This window comes from Myotis nattereri, assembly GCF_964212035.1.
Source record: "Myotis nattereri genome assembly, chromosome: 9".
NCBI lineage: Eukaryota > Metazoa > Chordata > Mammalia > Chiroptera > Vespertilionidae > Myotis > Myotis nattereri.
This window is the reverse complement of record NC_138084.1, coordinates 41,803,160-41,824,448: the sequence shown is the minus strand read 5'-3', so window position 1 is coordinate 41,824,448 and position 21,289 is coordinate 41,803,160. Positions and strand designations below refer to the sequence as shown.

Genomic DNA, 21,289 nt, shown 5'->3' with positions numbered 1-21,289 from the left:
GACTTTTAATAATAGAAACAACAACTCAAAAATGACTCTAATGTTTATGTAGTGTTTAGTATGTGCTAGACACTGTTCTGGGTGCTTTACATATTGTAACTAATTTATTTCTCTCAAAAATCTTATGAAGTGTAAACACTATGATTTAGAATTTAGTATATTTCCTCATTTCCATTTACAGATGAGTAAAATGAGACAGAGAGAGTGATTAAGTGAAATAATGTAATAAAGCCTGGCCAGTGTGGCTCAGTGATTGAGCATTGACCCATGAGCCAGGAGGTCACGGTTGGATTCCTGGTCAGGACACATGCCCTGGGTTGTGGGCTCCATCCCCGTTAGGGAGCATGTAGGAAGCAGCCAACCAATGCTTCTTTCTCATCATTGATGTTTCTATCTCTCTCTCCCTCTCCCTTCCTCCCTCTGAAATCAATAAAAACATATTTTATTTTATTTTTTTTAAAATATATTTTATTGATTTTTTACAGAGAGGAAGGGAGAGAGATAGAGAGTTAGAAACATCGATGACAGAGAAACATCGATCAGCTGCCTCCTGCACATCTCCTACTGGGGATATGCCTGCAACCCAGGTACATGCCCTTGACCGGAATCGAACCTGGGACCTTTCAGTCCACAGGCCGATGCTCTATCCACTGAGCCAAACCGGTTTCGGCAATAAAAACATATTTTAAAAAAAGAAATAATGTAATGCAATTCTGTTACTAATTACTTAGAGTTAATGCTGACTTCATAATTTAAGGGCCCAGGCCCCAACAAGACTGCCCTTACTTCAGATACCAACCAACCACAAGCTCTGGGTGTTTCCAGGCCACCTGTGCTCTGACCAACTAGCTATAAAATTAGGGGTTTTCCACTATCCCCTCATGTTTGATAATTTGCAAAACCAGCAATTTTCAACTGGTGTGTTGAAAGAATTTTTAAAACATGCAATAAATGACAATTTAGTCAGGGGGACTGACCTATTTTCCCTTAGATTGTCAAATAAAAAAAATGACAACAGCAAACACAACAATAGCCGTCTGGTGTGAATGAATCAAAATTATACCTTTGTGTGTGTGTGTGTGTGTGTATGAGACCGGCAAAACATATATTTTTTGATGTGCTGCAGAATTTTAGTAGTTTATGTGTATGATGAGATGAAAAAGGTTGAAAATCGCTGTACTAAATGATTCACAGGACTCAGAAAAGTGCTATAAATATGATTTAAGTTTTACTACAAAGGATAAAAATTAGGACCAGCTTAAAGAAGAGACCAATAAGGCAAGGTCTGCCAGGATCTTGAATGTGGAGTTTCTGTGTCCTCTCCCTGTGGAATCAGGACATATCATCCTTCTGGTCCATCAATCATTAATGTGATTGCTAACCAGAAAGCTCAACTGAGCCTCAGTGTGCAGAGTTTTATTGGGGTCCTATTGGATAGGCATGGTTGATTGACCCATTGGCCACATGATGGAAATCAATCTCCACCCCATTTTTCTCCCTAAAGGTTGGGCTGATAACACCTGGCTCAACCACTGAGCTATACCAGCCAGGCATAGTCTACTTTTATTTTATTTTTTAAAAATATATTTTATTGATTTTTTACAGAGAGTAATAGAGAGTTAGAAACATCGATGAGAGAGAAACACTGATTTAGCTGTCTCCTGCACACTCCCCACTGGGGATGTGCCCACAACCAAGGTACATGCCCTTGACTGGAATCGAACCTGGGACCCTTCAGTCTGCAGGCCGATGCTCTATTCACTAGCCACACTGGTTAGGGTGGCATAGTCTACTTTTAAAACATATTATTATACCTTGTCTCATAGTATAAGAACTTTACAAAAGTGTATTTCCATTTCTTCCCTCTGAAGTCAATTGTATGACTTGCCTCATTTGTTTACCGTCTCTCAAAGATTACTGTCCATTGTAGGCTGATCTCCAATGTCTTGAAAACCATTGTTTTATATGTTTTGTTCTTTTTTTTTAGTTTCAGGAGGGGGATGGTAAATTCTATTCTTGTTACTTCATCTTGTCCTGCACCAGAAGTCTTGGCTTAATCATCTTTTGCTTGGATGCTTTCATACTATTCTTCTTGGCCCAGTCTAGCTCTATTACAATCTATTCTATAACTGGTTCCAGAGACATCTTTCTAAAATAAATACCTGACTAGGTCTCTGCTTACATTTTTTCAGAGGCTTCCTATTTTCTTTTTCTTTTTAAATAATGAAACAAACATGCTAGGACACCAAATTTCTGGGTGGGAGAAATATTCTTAAATGGAACCTGCACAAATAAAGATATTGCTAAAGATGTTACAAGTAAATTCCAGTGTAATCACAATATAGTAATTATATATTATTTTGAGAAGATAAATATTGGCTTTCCTGTTGTTCAGGTAACACTTGAGTTTGTGTAGAATTTATAGTAAAGCTTAGATCACAATTGCTGTCTCATTTGGGATTCAACAAAATAAGCTACTGCAAGCTCAGTAGTTGTTGATAAAAGAAATTATTACAGAAAATGACATTGCTCTTTTTTTTCATGTTTATTCCTGAAATGTCAGAGCATTGAAGTCAAATGTCCATTTGTAATCTCAAAATAAATTAACCTCAGTTGGGTTAAAAAAAAAAAAAGATCAATATATACATATAAATAAAGATCTGGTGATCTTCTTTTATAACTTAAAAGTTTCCTTATGTCATCCTGATACACCAAGGTTGCGGGTTTGATCCCTGGTCAAGGCACATACAGGAATCAACCAGTGAATGAATAAATAAGTGGAACATCAAATCGATGTTTCTCCCTCTCCCTGCCCTCCCCCACTTTCTCTCTAAAAAAACAAAATATTTCTTTATATTGTAATATTGTGGGTTTCCATATTGTCCCCCAAAATTTCTGTTTCTCTCCTATGATTTGTGCAAACATGCTTGCATAAAAAAAACAATTAACTGAATGACTTCTATATACTAGGCATTGTGCTAGATTAGTTTAGCATAAGAGACCCATCTTATTTCTGTGACTCACTTTTTTTGTTGTTAATCCTCATCTGAGGATATTTTTTTCCATTGATTTTTAGAGAGAGTGGAAAGGAGGAGGAGAGAGAGAGACACATTGATTGGTTGCCTCCTGCACTCGCCCTGACTGGGCCTGGGAATGAGTCTGCAACTGAGGTGTCTACCCTTGACTGGAATTGAATCCACGACCGTTCAGTTAGAGGGCTGATGCTCCAACCACTGAGCCAAACTGTCAAGGGCTCACTTACTTTCTTATTTTTTTTCTTCTTATTTTCTATTACTCTATCACATCTCTTTCTCTGTAACTGCACTGATTTATCAGCAGTTACTATAATATGTCATTTTCTTTCATTCCTTGATGCTTTCATATATACTGTTCCCCCTGCCCTTCCTCCTTTGTTGATCTGGTTAAATCCTACTTGACAATTAAGACGCAACTTAAATATCCCCTTCTTTAGGAAATCTTCCCTGGAAACCACAGTCTAGGTTAGATGCCGCCTTCTGTGCTCCCATAGTCTCTTACTCTTATCTCATTGCAGCACTAACACATTAATTACAATGATCTGTTCCCCTACCCTTTTTCCCACCACACTGCTTGAGAGCATCACCTTATATGATTCTACTGGAGGCCAGGTGCATGAAATTTGTGCACTGGGTGAGGGGTGGTGTCCCTCAGCCCGGCCTGCGCCCTCTCATAGTCCGAGACCCCTCGCTCCTTACCACTCAGCTTGCTCTTCCTTAGCACTGCTGCTGTGCTTGCTAGCCGTGAGCCCGGCTTCTGGCTGAGCAGCGCTCCTGCATTGAGCGTGTGCCCCCTGGTGGTCAGTGCACATCATAACAACTGGTCATTCCACTGTAATGATCGCTTAGGCTTTTATTGTATAGCTACCCCAACACTTAGCACAGGGCCTGGTCCAGAGTAGGGATGTGGAAGACAAAAATTTGTCCTTGGCTCAACCTTTGTGCAACCTTATACAAATCGTTTGGCTTATTCAGTTCCAAAGCCTAGATTCTCTTACTACTCTGTAGCCATCCATGTAGACCTGGTTTTTGCCAGTTAGCCTAGGGGACCCATCACATGAGGCCTAGGACCAAGGGCCAGATTCTTTTTGCAATGATGATTCAGGGCTTGATATTGACATCATATTAGAAAATGAAGATCTCTGCCTCACTCTAGGTACAGATAACAAGCTGTTAGTAAGAGCCAGGAGACAAACCATTCAGAGAGACAAACCAAAGGTTTAGGTCACAAACTATCTTTAGGGAAGACCACTTTGGTAAGATTCTAAAGGTGTCTTGGAGTGCTCTGTATCCAGAGTAGCCAGATAAAAAGCTAGGTTTTAAATGGCTTTTTTTGACTCACTGTGGTTGTTAGTCACTCACTCCTTTCTCCCACATCACCCCATATATCCTTCTGACCTAGCACCTATCATACTGTATTATATATTTTCTTATATGTCTCCTTCTTTAGAAGAGAGCCTTTTATAATGGAGATCACGCAGATTGATTTCTGTATCCAGTAATTCACCCAGTACCTACTAGATTAGAAGCCAATGAAAGCTTGGTGAATAAATGAATATATGAATGGTGAAAATAATAATACGTAGTTAATATTTATGTAGCCAAAACCGGTTTGGCTCGGTGGATAGAGCGTCGGCCTGCGGACTGAAAGGTCCCAGGTTCGATTCCGGTCAAGGGCATGTACCTGGGTTGCGGGCACATCCCCAGTGGGAGATGTGCAAGAGGCAGCTGATCGATGTTTCTAACTCTCTATCTCTCTCCCTTCCTCTCTGTAAAAAAAATCAATAAAATATATTAAAAAATATATATTTATGTAGCTTTTATGTATGCTAGGAGCTTCCCATATCTTCACTGTACTCTTATGATGTGAGAACTCTGATTCTCGCCATTTTATAGGTGACAAAAAATAAGGCACAGAAAGGTTAAGTAACTTGCTCATGGTTTTTCATCTAGTAAGTGGAAGATACCAAATTCAAACCAAGGCACCTGATTCCAAAGCCCACATTATTATTATTATTTTTTAACCCTTATGCTAGAATACATTTTTATTGATGAGAGAGAGAGAGAGAGAGAGAGAGAGAGAGAGAGAGAGAGAGAAAGAGAAAAGAAAAGAAAAGAGGAAGGAAGGAAGGAAGGAAGGAAGGAAGGAAGGAAGGAAGGAAGGGAGGAAGGACCATTGATTGGATGTGGAAACACATCCCAACCAGGGAGCTAACCTGTAACCTAGGTATGTGTCCTGACCAGGAATCTAACTAGCAACCTTTTGATGTATGGGAAGATGCTCCAACTAACCGAGCCACCTGGCCAGGGTCCAAAGCCCACATTCTTTTTTTTTTTTTTTTTTTTAAGATAAATCTATGTTTATTGACATGGAAATATGGCCAACACATAGTAAGTGGAAAAAAACAAAGAGCAAATTCTAGAAGATACATTTTTCCTATTACTCATGTAAACATGGAAAAGAAAATTATTATTATATATTCTACACACAGAGATATACATATATAAATACATTGAAAAAGGACTGGTAGGAAAATTGATAAACAATCATCTTCAGAAGAGTCCACGATTGGGGGTAGGAAATCAAGAGAAACACAAATGTATTCATGTTTTCCTTTTTCTCCAAGATTCAGTTAGGAATATTTACAAATATTCGTAAGAGTTGAACAAAATGTAAAGACCCATAAACCCACCTAGATTCTCCAGTTTAACACTCTTATTATACATATTCACCATTTATCTAATTTTTTTATGCATTTTAAGTTGCAGATGTCAGTAGACTTCACCCCTAAACACTTTAGCACGCATATTAACTAAAATTGAGAGAGAAAAATTACATTAGTGAAACATACAATTCTCTAATGTACCAATAGGCGGCTTCTGACAAATGCATTCACTTATGGTTCAACCCCCTCCCAGTCAATCCCCGTGCCTTAAAGGCAAACACCAATTTGGGCTTTTTTTCCATCATAGGTGTTACTTGTTTTAGATTTTCACAAGTGAAATCATATAGTATGTATTCTCTTTGGTAAAGCTTTTTTAAACTAAGTTGTCCAGGTTTTGTGTTATCTGTAGTTAGTTCCTTTTTACTGTTGAGTACTATTCTATTGTGTGGACATACCAGTTTGTCCATTCTTCTGCTGATTCAGGACACTTGGGCTGTTTCCAGTTTGGAGCTACTATGAATATTTCTATACAAGTATTTTAGTGGATATATGCTTTCATTTCTCTTGAGTAGACACACGTAGGAGTAGAGTTGCTGGGTCATGGAGTAGAGGTATATTTACTTTTGTATGAAACTGCCAGACCTCTATCCAAAGTGGATACAGCAAGTATTATATTTTAGAAAGTATTACAGTTAATTAACAGTGGTTACCAAGGGTAGAAGCTGAGGATGACAACAGACTTACTGATTATCCACATCTGTATTGTAAAAATCCAAACAATGGTATTACTTTTGTTACATGAAAAGAACAAAGCCAAGAGTCCACATTCCACGTAAGACCAGTTCAGGCTTCTGAGGTCAGCCCAGACCACTCTTAAGTTCTAAAGCAGAGGTCAGGAAACCATGGCTGCTGCTTGTTTTTGTAAATAAAATATTGAGGAACAGCGAGGCCTATTCGTTTATATATTGTCTGTGGCTACATTAAAGCTACAATAGCAGAGCTGAGCAGTTGTCACAGACACCATGTGGCTGGCAAAGCCTAAAATATTATGTGGTCCTTTAAAGAAAAAGTTTGTCATCTCGTTCTAAAGCATTTACATAAGTTTTGTTTTTCATTGCAAAGTGACATTTGAAACTGTCTCATGCAACTTTTCTCTTATAGAGGAAACTAAGACCCAAAGATTTTAAATGAGTTATCTAAGCTAAGATGGAGATGTGGAACTAACATTTAGGTCTATATTCTGAGTCCTAATCAGATCATCTTCTTAGTATTTTGTGTACTTCTCTAAGATTCATAAGTAAAAAATGTATTTATCCCAATAGGCTCACTTTTACTATGAAGCCCTATCTGGAAATTTCTTTTTTTTTTCTTTTTCTTTTTTTAAATTAAATCTTTATTGTTCAGATTATTACATTTGTTCCTCTTTTTCCCCCCCATAACTCCCCTCCTCCCAGTTCCCGCCCCACCCTCCGCCCTCACTCCCCACCCACTGTCCTCATCCATAGGTGCACAATTTTTGTCCAGTCTCTTCCCGCATCTCCCACACCCCTTTCCCCCACAAGAATAGTCAGTCCATTCCCTTTCTATGTCCCTGATTCTATTATGATCACCAGATTATTTATTCACTTGATTCTTAGATTCACTTGTTGATAGATGCATGTTTGTTGTTCATAATTTGTATCTTTACTTTTTTCTTCTTCCTCCTCTTCTTAAAGGATACCTTTCAGCATTTCATATAATACTGGTTTAGTGGTGATGAACTCCTTTAGCTTTTCCTTATCTGTGAAGCTCTTTATCTGACCTTCAGTTCTGAATGATAGCTTTGCTGGATAAAGTAATCTTGGTTGTAGGTTCTTGGTATTCATCACTTTGAATATTTCTTGCCATTCCCTTCTGGCCTGCAAAGTTTCTGTTGAGAAATCAGCTGACAGTCGTATGGGTATTCCCTTGTAGGTAACTGAGTTTCTTTCTTTGCTGCTTTTAAGATTCTCTCTTTGTCTTTTGCTCTTGGCATTTTAATTATGATGTGTCTTGGTGTGGTCCTCTTTGGATTCCTTTTGTTTGGGGTTCTTTGTGCTTCCTGGACCTGTAAGTCTATTTCTTTCACCAGGTAGGGGAAGTTTTCTGTCATTATTTCTTCAAATAGCTTTTCAATATCTTGCTCTCTCTCATCTTCTGGCACCCCTATAATTCTGATGTTGGTACGCTTGAAGCTGTCCCAGAGGCTCCTTACACTATCTTCGTATTTTCGAATTCTTTTTTCATTTTGCTTTTCTGGTTGGGTGTTTTTTGCTCCTTCGCATTTCAAATCTTTGCCTTGATTCTTGCGCTCCTCTGGTCTGCTGTTGGGAGTCTGTATAGTATTGGTTATTTCAGTCCGTGTATGCTTAATTTCTAGTTGGTTCTTTATCATAACATCGAGGGTCTCCTCGATGCATAAATAGAACGAGATGACAAACTTTTTCTTTAAAGGACCACATAATATTTTAGGCTTTGCCAGCCACATGGTGTCTGTGACAACTGCTCAGCTCTGCTATTGTAGCTTTAATGTAGCCACAGACAATATATAAACGAATAGGCCTCGCTGTTCCTCAATATTTTATTTATTAGATTTCTTGAGGATCTCACTACATTTATCGGTGGCTTCTAGACAGTTCTTAAGAGACCTTAAAAGTGTGGTTCTGAACTCAATATCCTCCATTGACAGTTTTGTCCTGTTTCTTTGTCTCCGCATTTTTTATGCTTTCTTGGTGCACCCCCTAGTGGTCTTTGTGCGCAGTCTTGTTGTAGTTAAGCCTTGATTGTTGTCGGTATGGCAATACCGGGGGTGATTTGACCTCCAGGCTAACTGGCTATGAGAGTCCGCTGTGTCTGCAGTGGGAGAGCTTCTGTGCTGGATCTCTAGGGCGGTGCTAATCTAGCGTTTGCCTGAGGCTATCCGGCAAATGGCTCTGCGCAGGGCTTGGGCGGGGCGGGTCCCTGGGGATCTACAGGCGGGCCGGAGCGAGCAGTTATGGCTGCTCTCAGTTCCGTCCCTAGGGGCTCTGCCTCACAGAGTCCCAGCAACCACTGCAAACCTCGGAGAGAAAGCTGCCTTCGAGGTCCGACCGAAGCCAGACAGTCCCGCTTCTCCCGTTTGAGTCTGGGTCCCTAGAGACTCACTCGGATCTGGAGCTCAGAGTCTGAAACTCCCTCCCGATTGAAAACAACAACCGCGCCCTCCACCTCCAGCCCGCTCCGCGTGCACTCCGCACCTTAGTATTTCACTTCAGCACTGCGCCTCCTCTGAGTCTGGGTATGATATTCTCTTTCCTCCTAGTTGTAGAATTTCCACTCAGCCAGCCTTCCTGTGATTCTGGATGATGTCCGTTCCGTCTTTTAGTTGTTTTTTGAAGTGGTTGTTTGAGGCAGCAATCTCCGGTGTTAACCTATGCCACCATCTTGGTTTCTCCTTCTGGAAATTTCTAAATGAATTAGAAGTTTAGTAGGACAGACTCATTGTGAGCTAAGGGGAATTATGCCTTCATGTACATGTATGTATACAAATAAGACTTTCAGTGTGCAGCTATACCAATTGACCCGCAATACTCCCAACTTTAGCCCAAGCAATAGGTGAATCACAAGCTGGAACTAATTAAATGACAGTTTGCTCATTAAAAAAATAGTAAAGGGGAGCATTTGAAATTGTGCTCCTCAGCATATATCATCAGTTTGGCCCAAATAAATGCATAAAAATTCTCTTAAAAAATAAAAATAAGGGTGTACTATGTGCTAATTATTGTAGGGATATAAAATGCAGATGTATATCATACTGTGAGAACAACCAGTTAGTAGGAGCAATCCTATCTAATAAATATGCTAATTAACCCCCATGCCATCGCAAAGATGGCGGCACCCACAGCCAATAAGGAAGGAATATGCTAATTGACTGCCACACCCTCAAAGATGGTGGTGCCCACAGCCACAAGATGGCAGCGCCCAGTCCCCTCAGCCCCCCAGGGCAGGCCTGAGGTGCAGACAAGCCTCAAATGGCAGCTGCCCAGCTGCCCGAGGCTTGCACTGCTGGCAGTGGCAGCAGCAGAGGTGTGATGGGGGCGTCGCCTTCCCCGATCGCCGGGTCGCCTCCTGCCTGATAGCTCCCGGACTGTTAGAGGGGGCAGGTTGCCAAAGCCCACATTCTTAATCCCTGTGTTGTATGTGACTAACTGACCAGAAGGCTGACTGAGTGACCAACTAACAGCTGTGTGAAGGAGAGGCAAAGTAAACACTGGCAATCTTCCTGTCAGACAGTTCTTTTTGGGCTTTGAAACCATAAAAGTAAGTAAGGGCTTCATCTGGAGGCACCAGTGGTCCATTAGGCGAAAGAGATACTGATTCAAGAGCCCATTTCTTATTCCTTATTATTTCTCTGGCAAGATAAGGGATTGACCAAGGCTCCTGGCATATCCCTGGAAGTATGGATATAGCTCAAGTGCTAGGGAGTAATACTTACTGCTCCATCTGCTTGGAATGCCCTTCCTCCGGGTATTTACATGGCTCATACCTTTATTTAATTTTCTGCCCAAATGTTACCTCATCAGACAGGGCTTTCCTGATTAGAACTGATGTAGCATTGCTCTTAATCCTTTTATCCTGCTGTATTTTTCTTCACTGTATTTATCACTACCCAGCACTTATTTGTTTATAAATGTTTAGTTTGTCTTTCTCCACCAGAATATAAGTACCAGGAATCTGTGACTTTGTTTTGTATACTGTTATATTCCTAGCTCCTAGAGCAGTGCCTGGCAAGTAGTAGTAGGTGCTCAATCTATGTCTTCCCCCCAATGAATAAATGATTTTAGAGTTTGAGACCACTAGCTTTCAAGGACTTTCATCATTTGGCCTCAGTAATACCACTCTCTTGTTCTATATGTAACCCTTGGACTCCAGATAAACTCTGTGTTCTCTGAGCAGACCCCACACTTTATAATTCTGTGTCTTAGCTTGTGTTCCTTTTCTCTGATGGGCCTACATTTCTGTCCACCCAGATTCTGACCAGTTCTCAACATCTGTCTCTTACTGAATGAATATGAATATGTATATGAAGAAATAATTATTACTGAATTCATATTAAATCCTAGGCATTTTCAGACATATGAATTCATTTATCTCAACAACTCTGGGAAACAGGTATTGTTAGATAGTAATCTTCCTCAGGGTAGGAGTCTCTGCCTTGATCATTGCTCTGTTCCCAGTGCCTGGCACAAAGTAGTACAAAATAAATGTTTTGAATGACTGAATGAATATTTTATAAAAGGGGAATTGAGACTGGTTAAGTGATATATCCCTGCTGGTCCATGGCAGATAGGATAGAAATCAGGGTCTTCTGGTTTAAAGTCTAGTACTTGTTCTAATATATTCTACTAGTGGCCCCGTGCATGAAATTCATGCACGGGGGAGGGTATGTTCCTCAGCCTGGCCTGCACCCTCTCCAATTTGGGACTCCTCGAAGGATGTCCTACTGCCAGTTTACAGGGATCAGGCCTAAATCGGCAGTCGGACATCCCTCTCGCAATCCAGGACTGCTGCCCGTAACCACTCACCTGCCTGCCTGCCTGCCTGATTGCCTCTAACCACTCTGCCTGCCGGTCTGCTTGCTCCCAACTGCCCACCCCACCCCCACTGCCGGCCTGCTTGCCCCCAAATGCCCCCCCGCCAGCCTGATCACCCCAAACTGCCCCCCCTGCTGGCCTGCTTGCCGCTACCTTCCCTCCCCACTAGCCTGCTCATCTCCAACTGTCCCCCTGCTGGCCTGCTCACTCCAAACTGCCCCCCCACTGTCCTGATCACCTCTAACTGACCCCCACTGATGGCCTGCTTGTCCCCAACTGGCCCCCCTGCTGGTCTGCTTACCCCCAACGGCCCTGCCCCCCACCAGCCTGATCACCCACAACTGCCCTCCCCTCTTGGCCTCTAACCGCCTCTACCTTGGCCCCGCCACCATGGCTTTGTCCAGAAGAACATTTGGAAGGTCTCCCAGTCTAATTAGCATATTACCCTTTTATTAGTATAGATGAATTATTTTATAGAATGGGCATTTTATTTCAGATGGTTTCCTGTGGCATTTTTTCTAAAGAAGTGAAAATTACTTTAAAAAATGTTTCAGGAAAACTTTGAGAAATTTACAGTATCTGCTTTTCTTCCAAGAAAGTTGTCACTTTTATGCCAGAGTGAGAATTATTTGTATGCTTTGTATGTCAGCATTGGGCCACTGTGACTGGGGGGCACTTAGCTTGACTTGAGAGTAATTATCTTGCTCACTGGCTGGGAGGGAGGGTGTGTGGCAGAGGAGATAAATACTCGGTTCTGGATTATTCATAGATTGCTGACTTTCTGGATTGATTGTGCAAGCCCCTCCTTTTATTGATGTCCACCTTCTGTTGACAGACATCTACCCTGGTAGAGAAATGAGATGAAACTCTCTTTCTTTTCATTGTAAAAAGCATTTGAATTCCTCAGGTGTGATAAGGGCTCCCAGCCATCCACAGTCAAGGTACACATTTTCATGGAGGATGTTCCCACTCTTGAATAAATCAAAACAATTTTTTCTTTTAATTTAAACGTTCTTCTATAACTGTTTTCTTGTTACTTAAAAGCTGGGTTTTTTTTGAAACTACTTCCAAAGCTTTTCAAGCTGTATATGTCCTTGGAATGAATTTATAAATTAGAATTGAGCCCGGCCAGTGTGACTCAGTGGTTTAGCATCGACCTATGAACCAGGAAGTCACAGTTTGATTCCAGGTCAGGCCACATGCCCGGGTTGTGGGCTTGATCCCCAGTACGGGGCGTGTAGGAGGCAGCCGATCAATGATTCTCTCTCATCATTGATGTTTCTTTCTTTCTTTCTTTCTTTCTTTCTTTTAATATATTTTATTGGTTTTTTTACAGAGAGGAAGGGAGAGGGATAGAGAGTTAGAAACACCGATGAGAGAGAAACATTGATCAGCTGCCTCCTGCACACCTCCTACTGGGGATGTGCCTGCAACCAAGGTACATGCCCTTGACCGGAATCGAACCTGGGACCCTTCAGTCCGCAGGCCGACGCTCTATCCATTGAGCCAAACTGGTTTGGCCCACTGTCTGTTTTAATTTGTCTGTTCGTTTTGACTCTGTCAATATGCTCAAACTTCAGTGGAAGTCATGAGAACCTATTATTTTTGCCTGCTCCCTCCTTTACTTTGGAAATATTCCTTTTTACTCAGAGGGACCTTTGATGTAAGGGATTGTTTCCAGTTGCCAACTGTTTTCTTCCTTGCCAAGTAAAAGAGTTGTTGTGAACTCTTCAGTGGTGCCTTCCCCAGGATATTTGCAGATGTGGTTGGGAAAAGTCATTTCATCCCCAACCTTTGCATCTCAGGTGCTGAGGTGCCGGGGGTGCCATGGCAATCACGGGGAAGCCGGCCAGCCAGCACGCTCGGCCCCGGGGAGTCCGGGGTTGCCGGCTGGCCTGTGCCCAGGCTCTCTCTCCCTCTGATCGCCATGGTGATCACGGGGAAGCAGGCCAGCCGGCACCCCCGGCCCCGGGGGTTCCGGGGTTGCCAGCTGGCCTGCGCCTGGGCTCTCTCTCCCTCCGATCCACAGTGCGATCACCGGCTGCAGGCAGCCCAAGCCCCCGGCCTGGTGTTGTTGCCTCGCCTGCCTCCAGGCTTTCTAATGGCGATCACCTGCTGGGGGATGGGCAGAGGTGGCTGGAAGGGCTGCCTTTGCCCGCCCCCAGCTCTTGCCTGCCGCCTGGGTTTCCGATCCCATTCGCCTCCCATGATTGCGCCTATGTATGCAAATTAACCGCCATCTTGGTTTGCAGTTAATTTGCATATCGCCCTGATTCGCCAATGGGAAGCATGTTGGAGGTATGGTTAATTACCATGTTTGTCTATTATTAGATAGGATAATAACAAGCAGTATTCTAAAATGCCCAGAGATTTGTCAATCCTGAATAACTTATTTTTTTGTGGTTATCTAAGGATAAAACAGGAGGTTTTACTCATTTAATATAAACATCTTTCTCAAATGGAAAAGGCCCTTTCCTATCTATGCAACACAGGATGGAGGCCAGGTTATATCTTTACTATTTGAGAAGCTAACTAAAAATCAATTATTGGGGTTCCCTACTGATATATATAGGATAAATGTCTTTCCCCCCTATTTACTTCCATAAGAAGTCTGTCGGGAAGAGTGTTGCTGTTAGTTAGAAAATAAATACTGATGGGATGTATAATAAATGATCCAGGATCCACAAGTAGCTATTGTTTGCTCATTCATTCATTTATATATATTCATTCATTTATATATATTTGTTCATTCAGTAAACTTTACAGAGTACTTAGAATTATGTAGTCTTGTGTTAGATACTGAAAAATACATAAATGGAAAAGACAAGTTCCCTATCAAATTGCTTATAGTATAATGGAGAAGAGAGATATTTGACTAAATAATCATGTAACATACATGAAAGAAAAGAACTATATATAAAGAAAATGCTAAGTAAGCAGAAAAGGGAGAACTAGTAGTTATTTTGCAGGTTTTATAATGGGGGGTTTTGAAATGGGCTCCAAAGACTTTCATTAAGTGAAGAGATAGAGCTGGGTTTTAAGGATTAGTTGGTGCTTAGGAGGCCAGAGGAGGGAAAAGAGCTTTTCTGGAAATAACAAAGACCTAGAAGTCTGAGAGCAATGTTCAAGGATGAATAAATAAATAATATAAGATACTGATTCTAGAAGAGGACTCCAAAGTTAAGAGCTACAGCAGAGGCAGCCTCTAGGACAAGACTGTGAAGTGCAGGTCATCTGTGTTGGGATCAGTTAGATTTCTAGTCCCATAGTTTCCAATGGCAGTATGCACACTTCAGCAGGGCTTGCACAAGACAATCAGTTGGGGTGCCATAAGAAAATACTAGAGCTTGTATTTATATTGCAGTTATTTTTATCTCACACTTTAATTTTTATATCTGTTTTAAACTATATCTAATGTCAGTACATGAATCTGATTCATAAAAAGATATTCATATATTGGCAGTGTGTGCTCAAAACCTTTTTGCAGGTAGATTATGTCATTAAAAAGGTTTGGGGGAAACAGGTTTGAGACTACAAATTTAGTCACCTTATTCAATCCTCTTATGAAGGACTGTTTATTGCTGAAAACTCTAGGGGTTAGCCTTCTCTGGTTCTGTGTAGTATTGCTATTTTTCCCTGAGATTTAGTCTTTGATCTCTCTAGGGGCCACATGGACAGGCTCAGGGGGATGAGAGACTGATCATAGACTACCTCTGGTTTGAATGTCCTACTAGGATTTGGATATATGATTCATTTGGAGCCTGTATCTGTATTAAGTTCTCCTTGCCTTTCACTGACAGCCACAGCCTCTCTGTACCTGCTGTTGCCTCCTTCCTCACTTTGGCCCAGGGAAACTTCTCATTTTCTCTTCTGGAATGAGAAAGCATTTTAACTTTTAGGTACTTGAACTGTAGGGACAAAGGACTATGATGATATCTCAACTTGACTGCTCAGTGAGCTCTTCATGCTGGGACATGGGGTTGCTATCTGACAAGAATGCAGCCCATTCTGGCATATTTTATTTAGACTGCAGTGACTCTGGTTGAACAACACCATGCTGCCACGCCCTACGTAGGTAGGGCATCTGCCTAGGTAACAGAATGATATGTTTTTGTGTGTGTGTGTGTTTTTTTAATATATTTTATTGATTTTTTACAGAGAGGAAGGGAGAGAGATAGAGAGCCAGAAACATCGATGAGAGAGAAACATTGATCAGCCGCCTCCTGCACATCTCCTACTGGGGATGTGCCCGCAACCCAGGTACATGCCCTTGACCGGAATCAAACCCAGGACCCTTCAGTCCGCAGGCCGATGCTCCATCCACTGAGCCAAACCGGCCCCGGCAACAGAATGATATGTTGAACACAGAAAACAAAAACTAAAACCAACTGCCTTGAGGTTTGGCCTGGCATATTGAACCATTATCCTTTTCCCTATAGCTTAGCTCTGTAGCGCTGAGTGTGTACAGAGTCGTTCCTCACTGGATTGCAGTGACCCCCTTATAAACCCTCTGCCTCACCTAATGTAGTGTTTAGAACAGTAGTTTTCAGTTGGGGGCAACTTTGTGCCCTAGGGAACATTTGGTAGAATTTGGAGAAATTTCTGATGGTCATGACTGGCAGCATGTCATTGGCATCTAGTGAGTAGATGCCAGGGATGTTGATAAACATCTTACAATGCACAGGCTACCACCCCACAATAAACAAGTATCCTGTCCAAAATGTCATTGGTGCAGAGACTGAGAAACCCTGGTCTGGAGTGACTCCTGCCTGTCTCCACTGCAGGGTAGGGTACAGATAGAGGAGTTCCTGTATGCCAAAGGTCTGTGCTCAGGCTTGTATCAAGGCGTCCTCCCAGTAGACAAAAGGCCTTTGTAGCACCACTGGCCTCAGGCCTTTCTAGCAATAAAAAAATGGACTTCTTTCCACTCCATATGCCCAGCAAAAAGGCCCCTTTGTCCTGGATGGGACTGAGCTTTCTTGGCAGCAGTGGCAGGAGTGTGTTTTTCTCTGTACTTTACAGGCTAGCACTTGTCTGCCTGCCTCATGTCTGTGTGTCACTCTACTACACCTTTATTACCTGATACTCCAAACCATAGTAAATGATCACATTTGTAATGTGTGTGGCTATATATTCATTTTCAGGAATAATGGCTAGTACACTCTACTTTCTGTAATGCTTCTTTAATCCCAGCTCTGTCATCCCTCCTTTTCCAAGCCCTAGAATTTGAACATATCTCTTGGAAATTAATTACTCTTTTCTTTACACAGTATTTTAGTCTAGGAATTAGAAATTTGGCCAAGCAATGACTAGGCACTCTTCACTTAAACCTCTAGCATCTTGTCTTCTAGGATATAGCCTTAGGGCACTATACCTGCTTCATTTCATCCCATGGCACCTTTCCTTTCTCACCTCCGGTGTCTCTGCAAATAGTCTAATCTATCTCCAGAGTCTGTTGGCTTCAGAACTTTCCTCCTGAGCTCCAGTAGCTTCTTGAGAACATCAAGAGATTAGAGCATTTATGCATTCAAATTTGTTTCATTCAGGATATCTTTTTTTTTTTTTCTTTTTCTTTTTTTTCTCTTTTTCACAGCAGGCTGCGCACTCAGTTTAATTACCTCTAATAGTCTTTAAAAACCCGCACATAAAGCCATGCCAGGGGCCTCCCCTCCCCACCTGTTGTGGTGACATTTGTCCAGATGCCACCCCCACCCTCCTCAGGGAGGTGGTTCACCCCAGGGGAGCCAGGCCTGAGCACAGCTCGGGACGGGCGCATCGGGCCTGACCGAGACAGGGCAGGCAGGGGCCACAGGCTGGGTGCAGGGGCAGAGAGCCAGGGTCCCAAGTGGCCTGGCTCCAGCCACCCACACCACGTCTGTTTTTGGTTTAGCCATTAAAAAAATAAAGGGACACTTTCTGGCTGTTGCACTGTCTTCTGTGAGAAACCTGGGCAGGGTGTGGCGTCTCCTCACAGGACGTCTGCCCGCTTGTCCCGCACGCGGCTGCGCGCCTTGGTCCGCGCTTTGCAGGCGGCTGCGTTGTACAGGTGCTTCTCAAACCCGGAGACCTTGCAGGCCTTCAGGGCGGCGGCGTCCAGCACCAGCACGGGGCCCAGGCCAAAGACGTCGCGGAGCAGCTCGTTGTTCTGCAGGTGGTGGTGCATGCCCGACCCCAGCACATCCTTGAAGGCGGCGTAGACTCGGCGCCGGGCCCAGCTGTCCACGTAGAGCACCTCGAGGCCGAAGCGGATGGTCTCTTCCTCACACTCACCGCAGGATATCTTTCTGAGGGTCTACTTTGGACCAGTGCTGGGTTCCATTGTAGGGGAAGGAGGAGAATGAAGGGACAGGGCCCAACTGTCCAACTTCTCTATCTTATGTGAGAGTGACAGAAACAACCTAAGATCTCAGGTGTGCCTACCAGAGGAATGCCTATTTTTTTTTTTTTTACAAGCATTTCAGAAGTTAACCATCTACACGATTGGTATATTAGTCTAAGGAGATTGCTGTTCAGCCCATAGTCAGAATGTTTTTGGAAGTTCTCACTTAGGGTAGTTATTCTTTGAGTAAATTCTTATTAATGCCACTGTATATGAAGCTCTATTTTAGAGACAATGGGGGGAGCAAAAATGAATGGGACATGGTCTATGCCTTAATGTTTTCTAATTATTAAAAGGAAATTAGACAGCATTCTAATGAAAGGCAGTTTTTTATAGTGATAGGAATCTTAAGCAAGGAGGATGATAAAGCTTACCATCTCATTCTGCTTCAAAACTTTTTAGGCTTCTTGCTGCTCCAGTAGTTTTCAGAATTTGTACATTAAGGAATGTACAAATTCCTTGTAAGGGAAATAATTTATCTCAGACCTAAAATGCTAGCTTAAATTATTTTTACTGTGCCAAAACCGGTTTGGCTCAGTGGATAGAGCGTCGGCCTTCGGACTGAAAGGTCCCAGGTTCGATTCCGGTCAAGGGCATGTATCTGGGTTGCGGGCACATCCCCAGTAGGAGATGTGCAGGAGGCGGCTGATTGATGTTTCTCTCTCATCGATGTTTCTAACTCTCTCTCTCCCTTCCTCTCTGTAAAAAATCAATAAAATATATTTAAAAAAAATTATTTTTACTGTAATGTTACTTAAATGTGTATAAACATAAAATGAGGTTTAAGTTGCTATATAAAATTTGTATGCAAATATAAACAAAAATGGATTTAGATATTAAATAAAAACTAACTTCAAATACAATAAAATGATACCATTTTACTGAAACTCAATTGTCCCTGGCACTTTAAGTTCAGCATGCCTTTATTACTGGCTGCCATCTGACGACTCAGTCCTCCCATCATCTTTCTCTATTCACACTACTATGAAACTTTGATTTATGTTATACATCCTGATGTCATTTGACCTTCACCTTGGTTCAAACTTATTCCTTGTGCATTAAATCCACTTCTATTCCTTTCTTTTAAGTTTGTTATCTAGGTGTCTAAATAACACACACATATTAAAATTATTTTAAAAGGATTATTTTTTAAATCACAACATTATACCCTGGCCAGTTGGCTTAGTTGGTTGGAGTATCGTCCCATACACCAAAAAGGTTGTGGTTCTATTTCCGGTTAATTTTTCTCTCACATTGATGTTTCTCTCTCTCTCTCTTTCTCTCCCTTCCTCTCTCTAAAAATCAATAAAAACACACCAGTGGTTCTCAACCTTCTGGCCCTTTAAATACAGTTCCTCATGTTGTGACCCAACCATAAAATTATTTTCGTTGCTACTTCATAACTGTAATGTTGCTACTGTTATGAATCGTAATGTAAATATCTGATATGCAGGATGGTCTTAGGCAACCCCTGTGAAAGGGTCGTTCGACCACCAAAGGGGTCACGACCCACTAGTTGAGAACTGCTGCCCTAGCCGGTTTGGTTTAGTGGATAGAGCGTTAGCCTGCGAACTGAAGGGTCCTGGATTCGACTCTGGTCAAGGGCACATGCCTGGGTTGCGGGCTCAATCCCCAGTAGGAGGCGTGCAGGAGGCAGCCAATCAATGATTCTTTCTCATCATTGATGTTTCTATCCCTCTTCCTTCCTCTCTGAAACCAATAAAAAATATATAAAAAAACAAAACAAAACAACACACACCATATCCTTGGGTAAGGATTTTTTTTTAAATCACAACATTATAATATTGAGGAATGACTAGCTACCGTGGCCATGTAGGGTGATGATGTGATTCTACATGTTGTTAGTGATCACTCAGTAATTATGTCATTTAGAATTGGCTCGTGTTGTGACAGAAAATCTTTTCAATCTGATATAAACAGAAGGGGAAATTTACTTGTTACAGAAAATTTAAAAATCTGTCAATAGGGCTAGCAACTTGTGAACTGACTCAGTGCTTGAGTGACATCATTTGGATCCATCTCTCTTTATATAATATCATATAGTATATGTAATTAAATGTAATTTATAGTATAATGGAGAAGAGAGATATGTGACTAAATAATCATATAACATACATGATATAACACCTGCCTTCACTTTTCCTGCTGCTAGTAATTACAGGGGTGGGAAAAAGTTGCAAATATAAAAAACAGTTTATTCTTGTATTGTTATTAATGTTTTTCTCCATACGAACAACTGTAAACCTACTTTTGCCCACCCCTGTGTATATACATAAATAAAAAGTAGAGTGTGTATTCCTTTTTTTATGTAGGATTTTATGGGAGAATGAAATGTTAAACACATAAACGTGTAAATGTTAAGGTCAGTGTGACTGTGACAGCAAATGTGATCCTTGCTTGGCATGCTGGAGTCATGGCTTTGCTGCTCTCTTCCCACAGTGTACAACTGGACCGTGGACGAGGTGGTGCAGTGGCTAATCACATATGTGGAGCTGCCTCAGTATGAGGAGACCTTCCGGAAGCTGCAGCTCAGTGGCCATGCCATGCCAAGGTCAGACTGGGTTCTCTCACTTGTAGTACAGGAAATGGGCTGGGATTGGCCTGCCTTCAGGTTACTGTGGCCAGTTAAATGAGGTTACACCCTTTTTAGGGTAGAATCTATAGACCTCTCCTCATATCTACTGTGCACTTGCCATAAAACAGATGACTACTTAGAATCCATTCTCTTATTTAATATTTCTATCAATACTGGGAATCGTACTAATAGCTGCCATTTATTGAGTGCTTAGTACATGCTAGACACTCTACTTCAACACTTTTTATACAGTATCTCATTTAATTCTTACATCAAACTCTGTGGTGTTTCTCTTTATTGCTCTTTCACGCCCCCTTCACCCAGCTGTCTCTTTTGTTGCCCAGGAGTCTCTGGGGCTCTTTTAGCCTCCCCAGAATTATGCATATCAGTTAATCTACTCTAAAGAAATTGTGCAGAGGTAGGGGCTGACTGCCATTGGACACAGCCTCCTCTCTGGAATGACTCCTCCAATAGGTATTGTGCCCTAACTTTGCCTCCTTTGCAGGCATAATATGCTAGGGCTTGGGGTGGGAGTGTGGAGGAGATGGAGTACTGCTTGGACTTCTTGTTATATCAAACTAGTGCCATATGTCATTCAGTCATTAATCCATTAACTTATTCATTCAACGAATATTTACTGGGTACCTGCTCTGTGCCAAGCACTTGTGCTGGGTGCTGGAGATAAAGGTGACAACAGCCTGCTCTTGTCCTCAAAGGGCTTACTGTCTGGTAAGTGCTGATTGTGTATATGTATATTCTGTCATCTTATTATGTAGGTGCATCTGGTTATGAGCTTCAGCAAAGGGGAAAGGGGAGGGGAAAGCTGTTGGAATGCCCACACATTGTAGTCTCCAGCCACAGAACTACCAGACACTGCTGTCCAGGCCCAGCTGAGCTGGCTGTTCCCTCTTCTGCTGCCTGTAACTTTCTCTTCATAGCTCTCCCTGCCCTGGAGAGAATAATAATCTTAATGTTTGTGCATCCCTTTATAGAGTGCTTTCTTACCTATTATTTTAATTGAT

At 41.9% G+C, this 21,289-nt stretch overlaps 1 protein-coding gene across 6 annotated transcripts in view; it reads left to right on the top strand.

Moving 5' to 3' along the window:
• The window catches only part of STIM1 (stromal interaction molecule 1), a 213,052-nt gene that overhangs the window by 155,345 nt on the left and 36,418 nt on the right, over positions 1 to 21,289 (top strand). For all 6 annotated transcript variants that reach the window (XM_081098656.1, XM_081098657.1, XM_081098658.1 and 3 more), the window contains exon 4: positions 20,132 to 20,243. In XM_081098656.1, the coding sequence (XP_080954782.1) occupies positions 20,132 to 20,243 (112 nt within the window). The remainder of the gene's footprint in view (positions 1 to 20,131; positions 20,244 to 21,289) is intronic.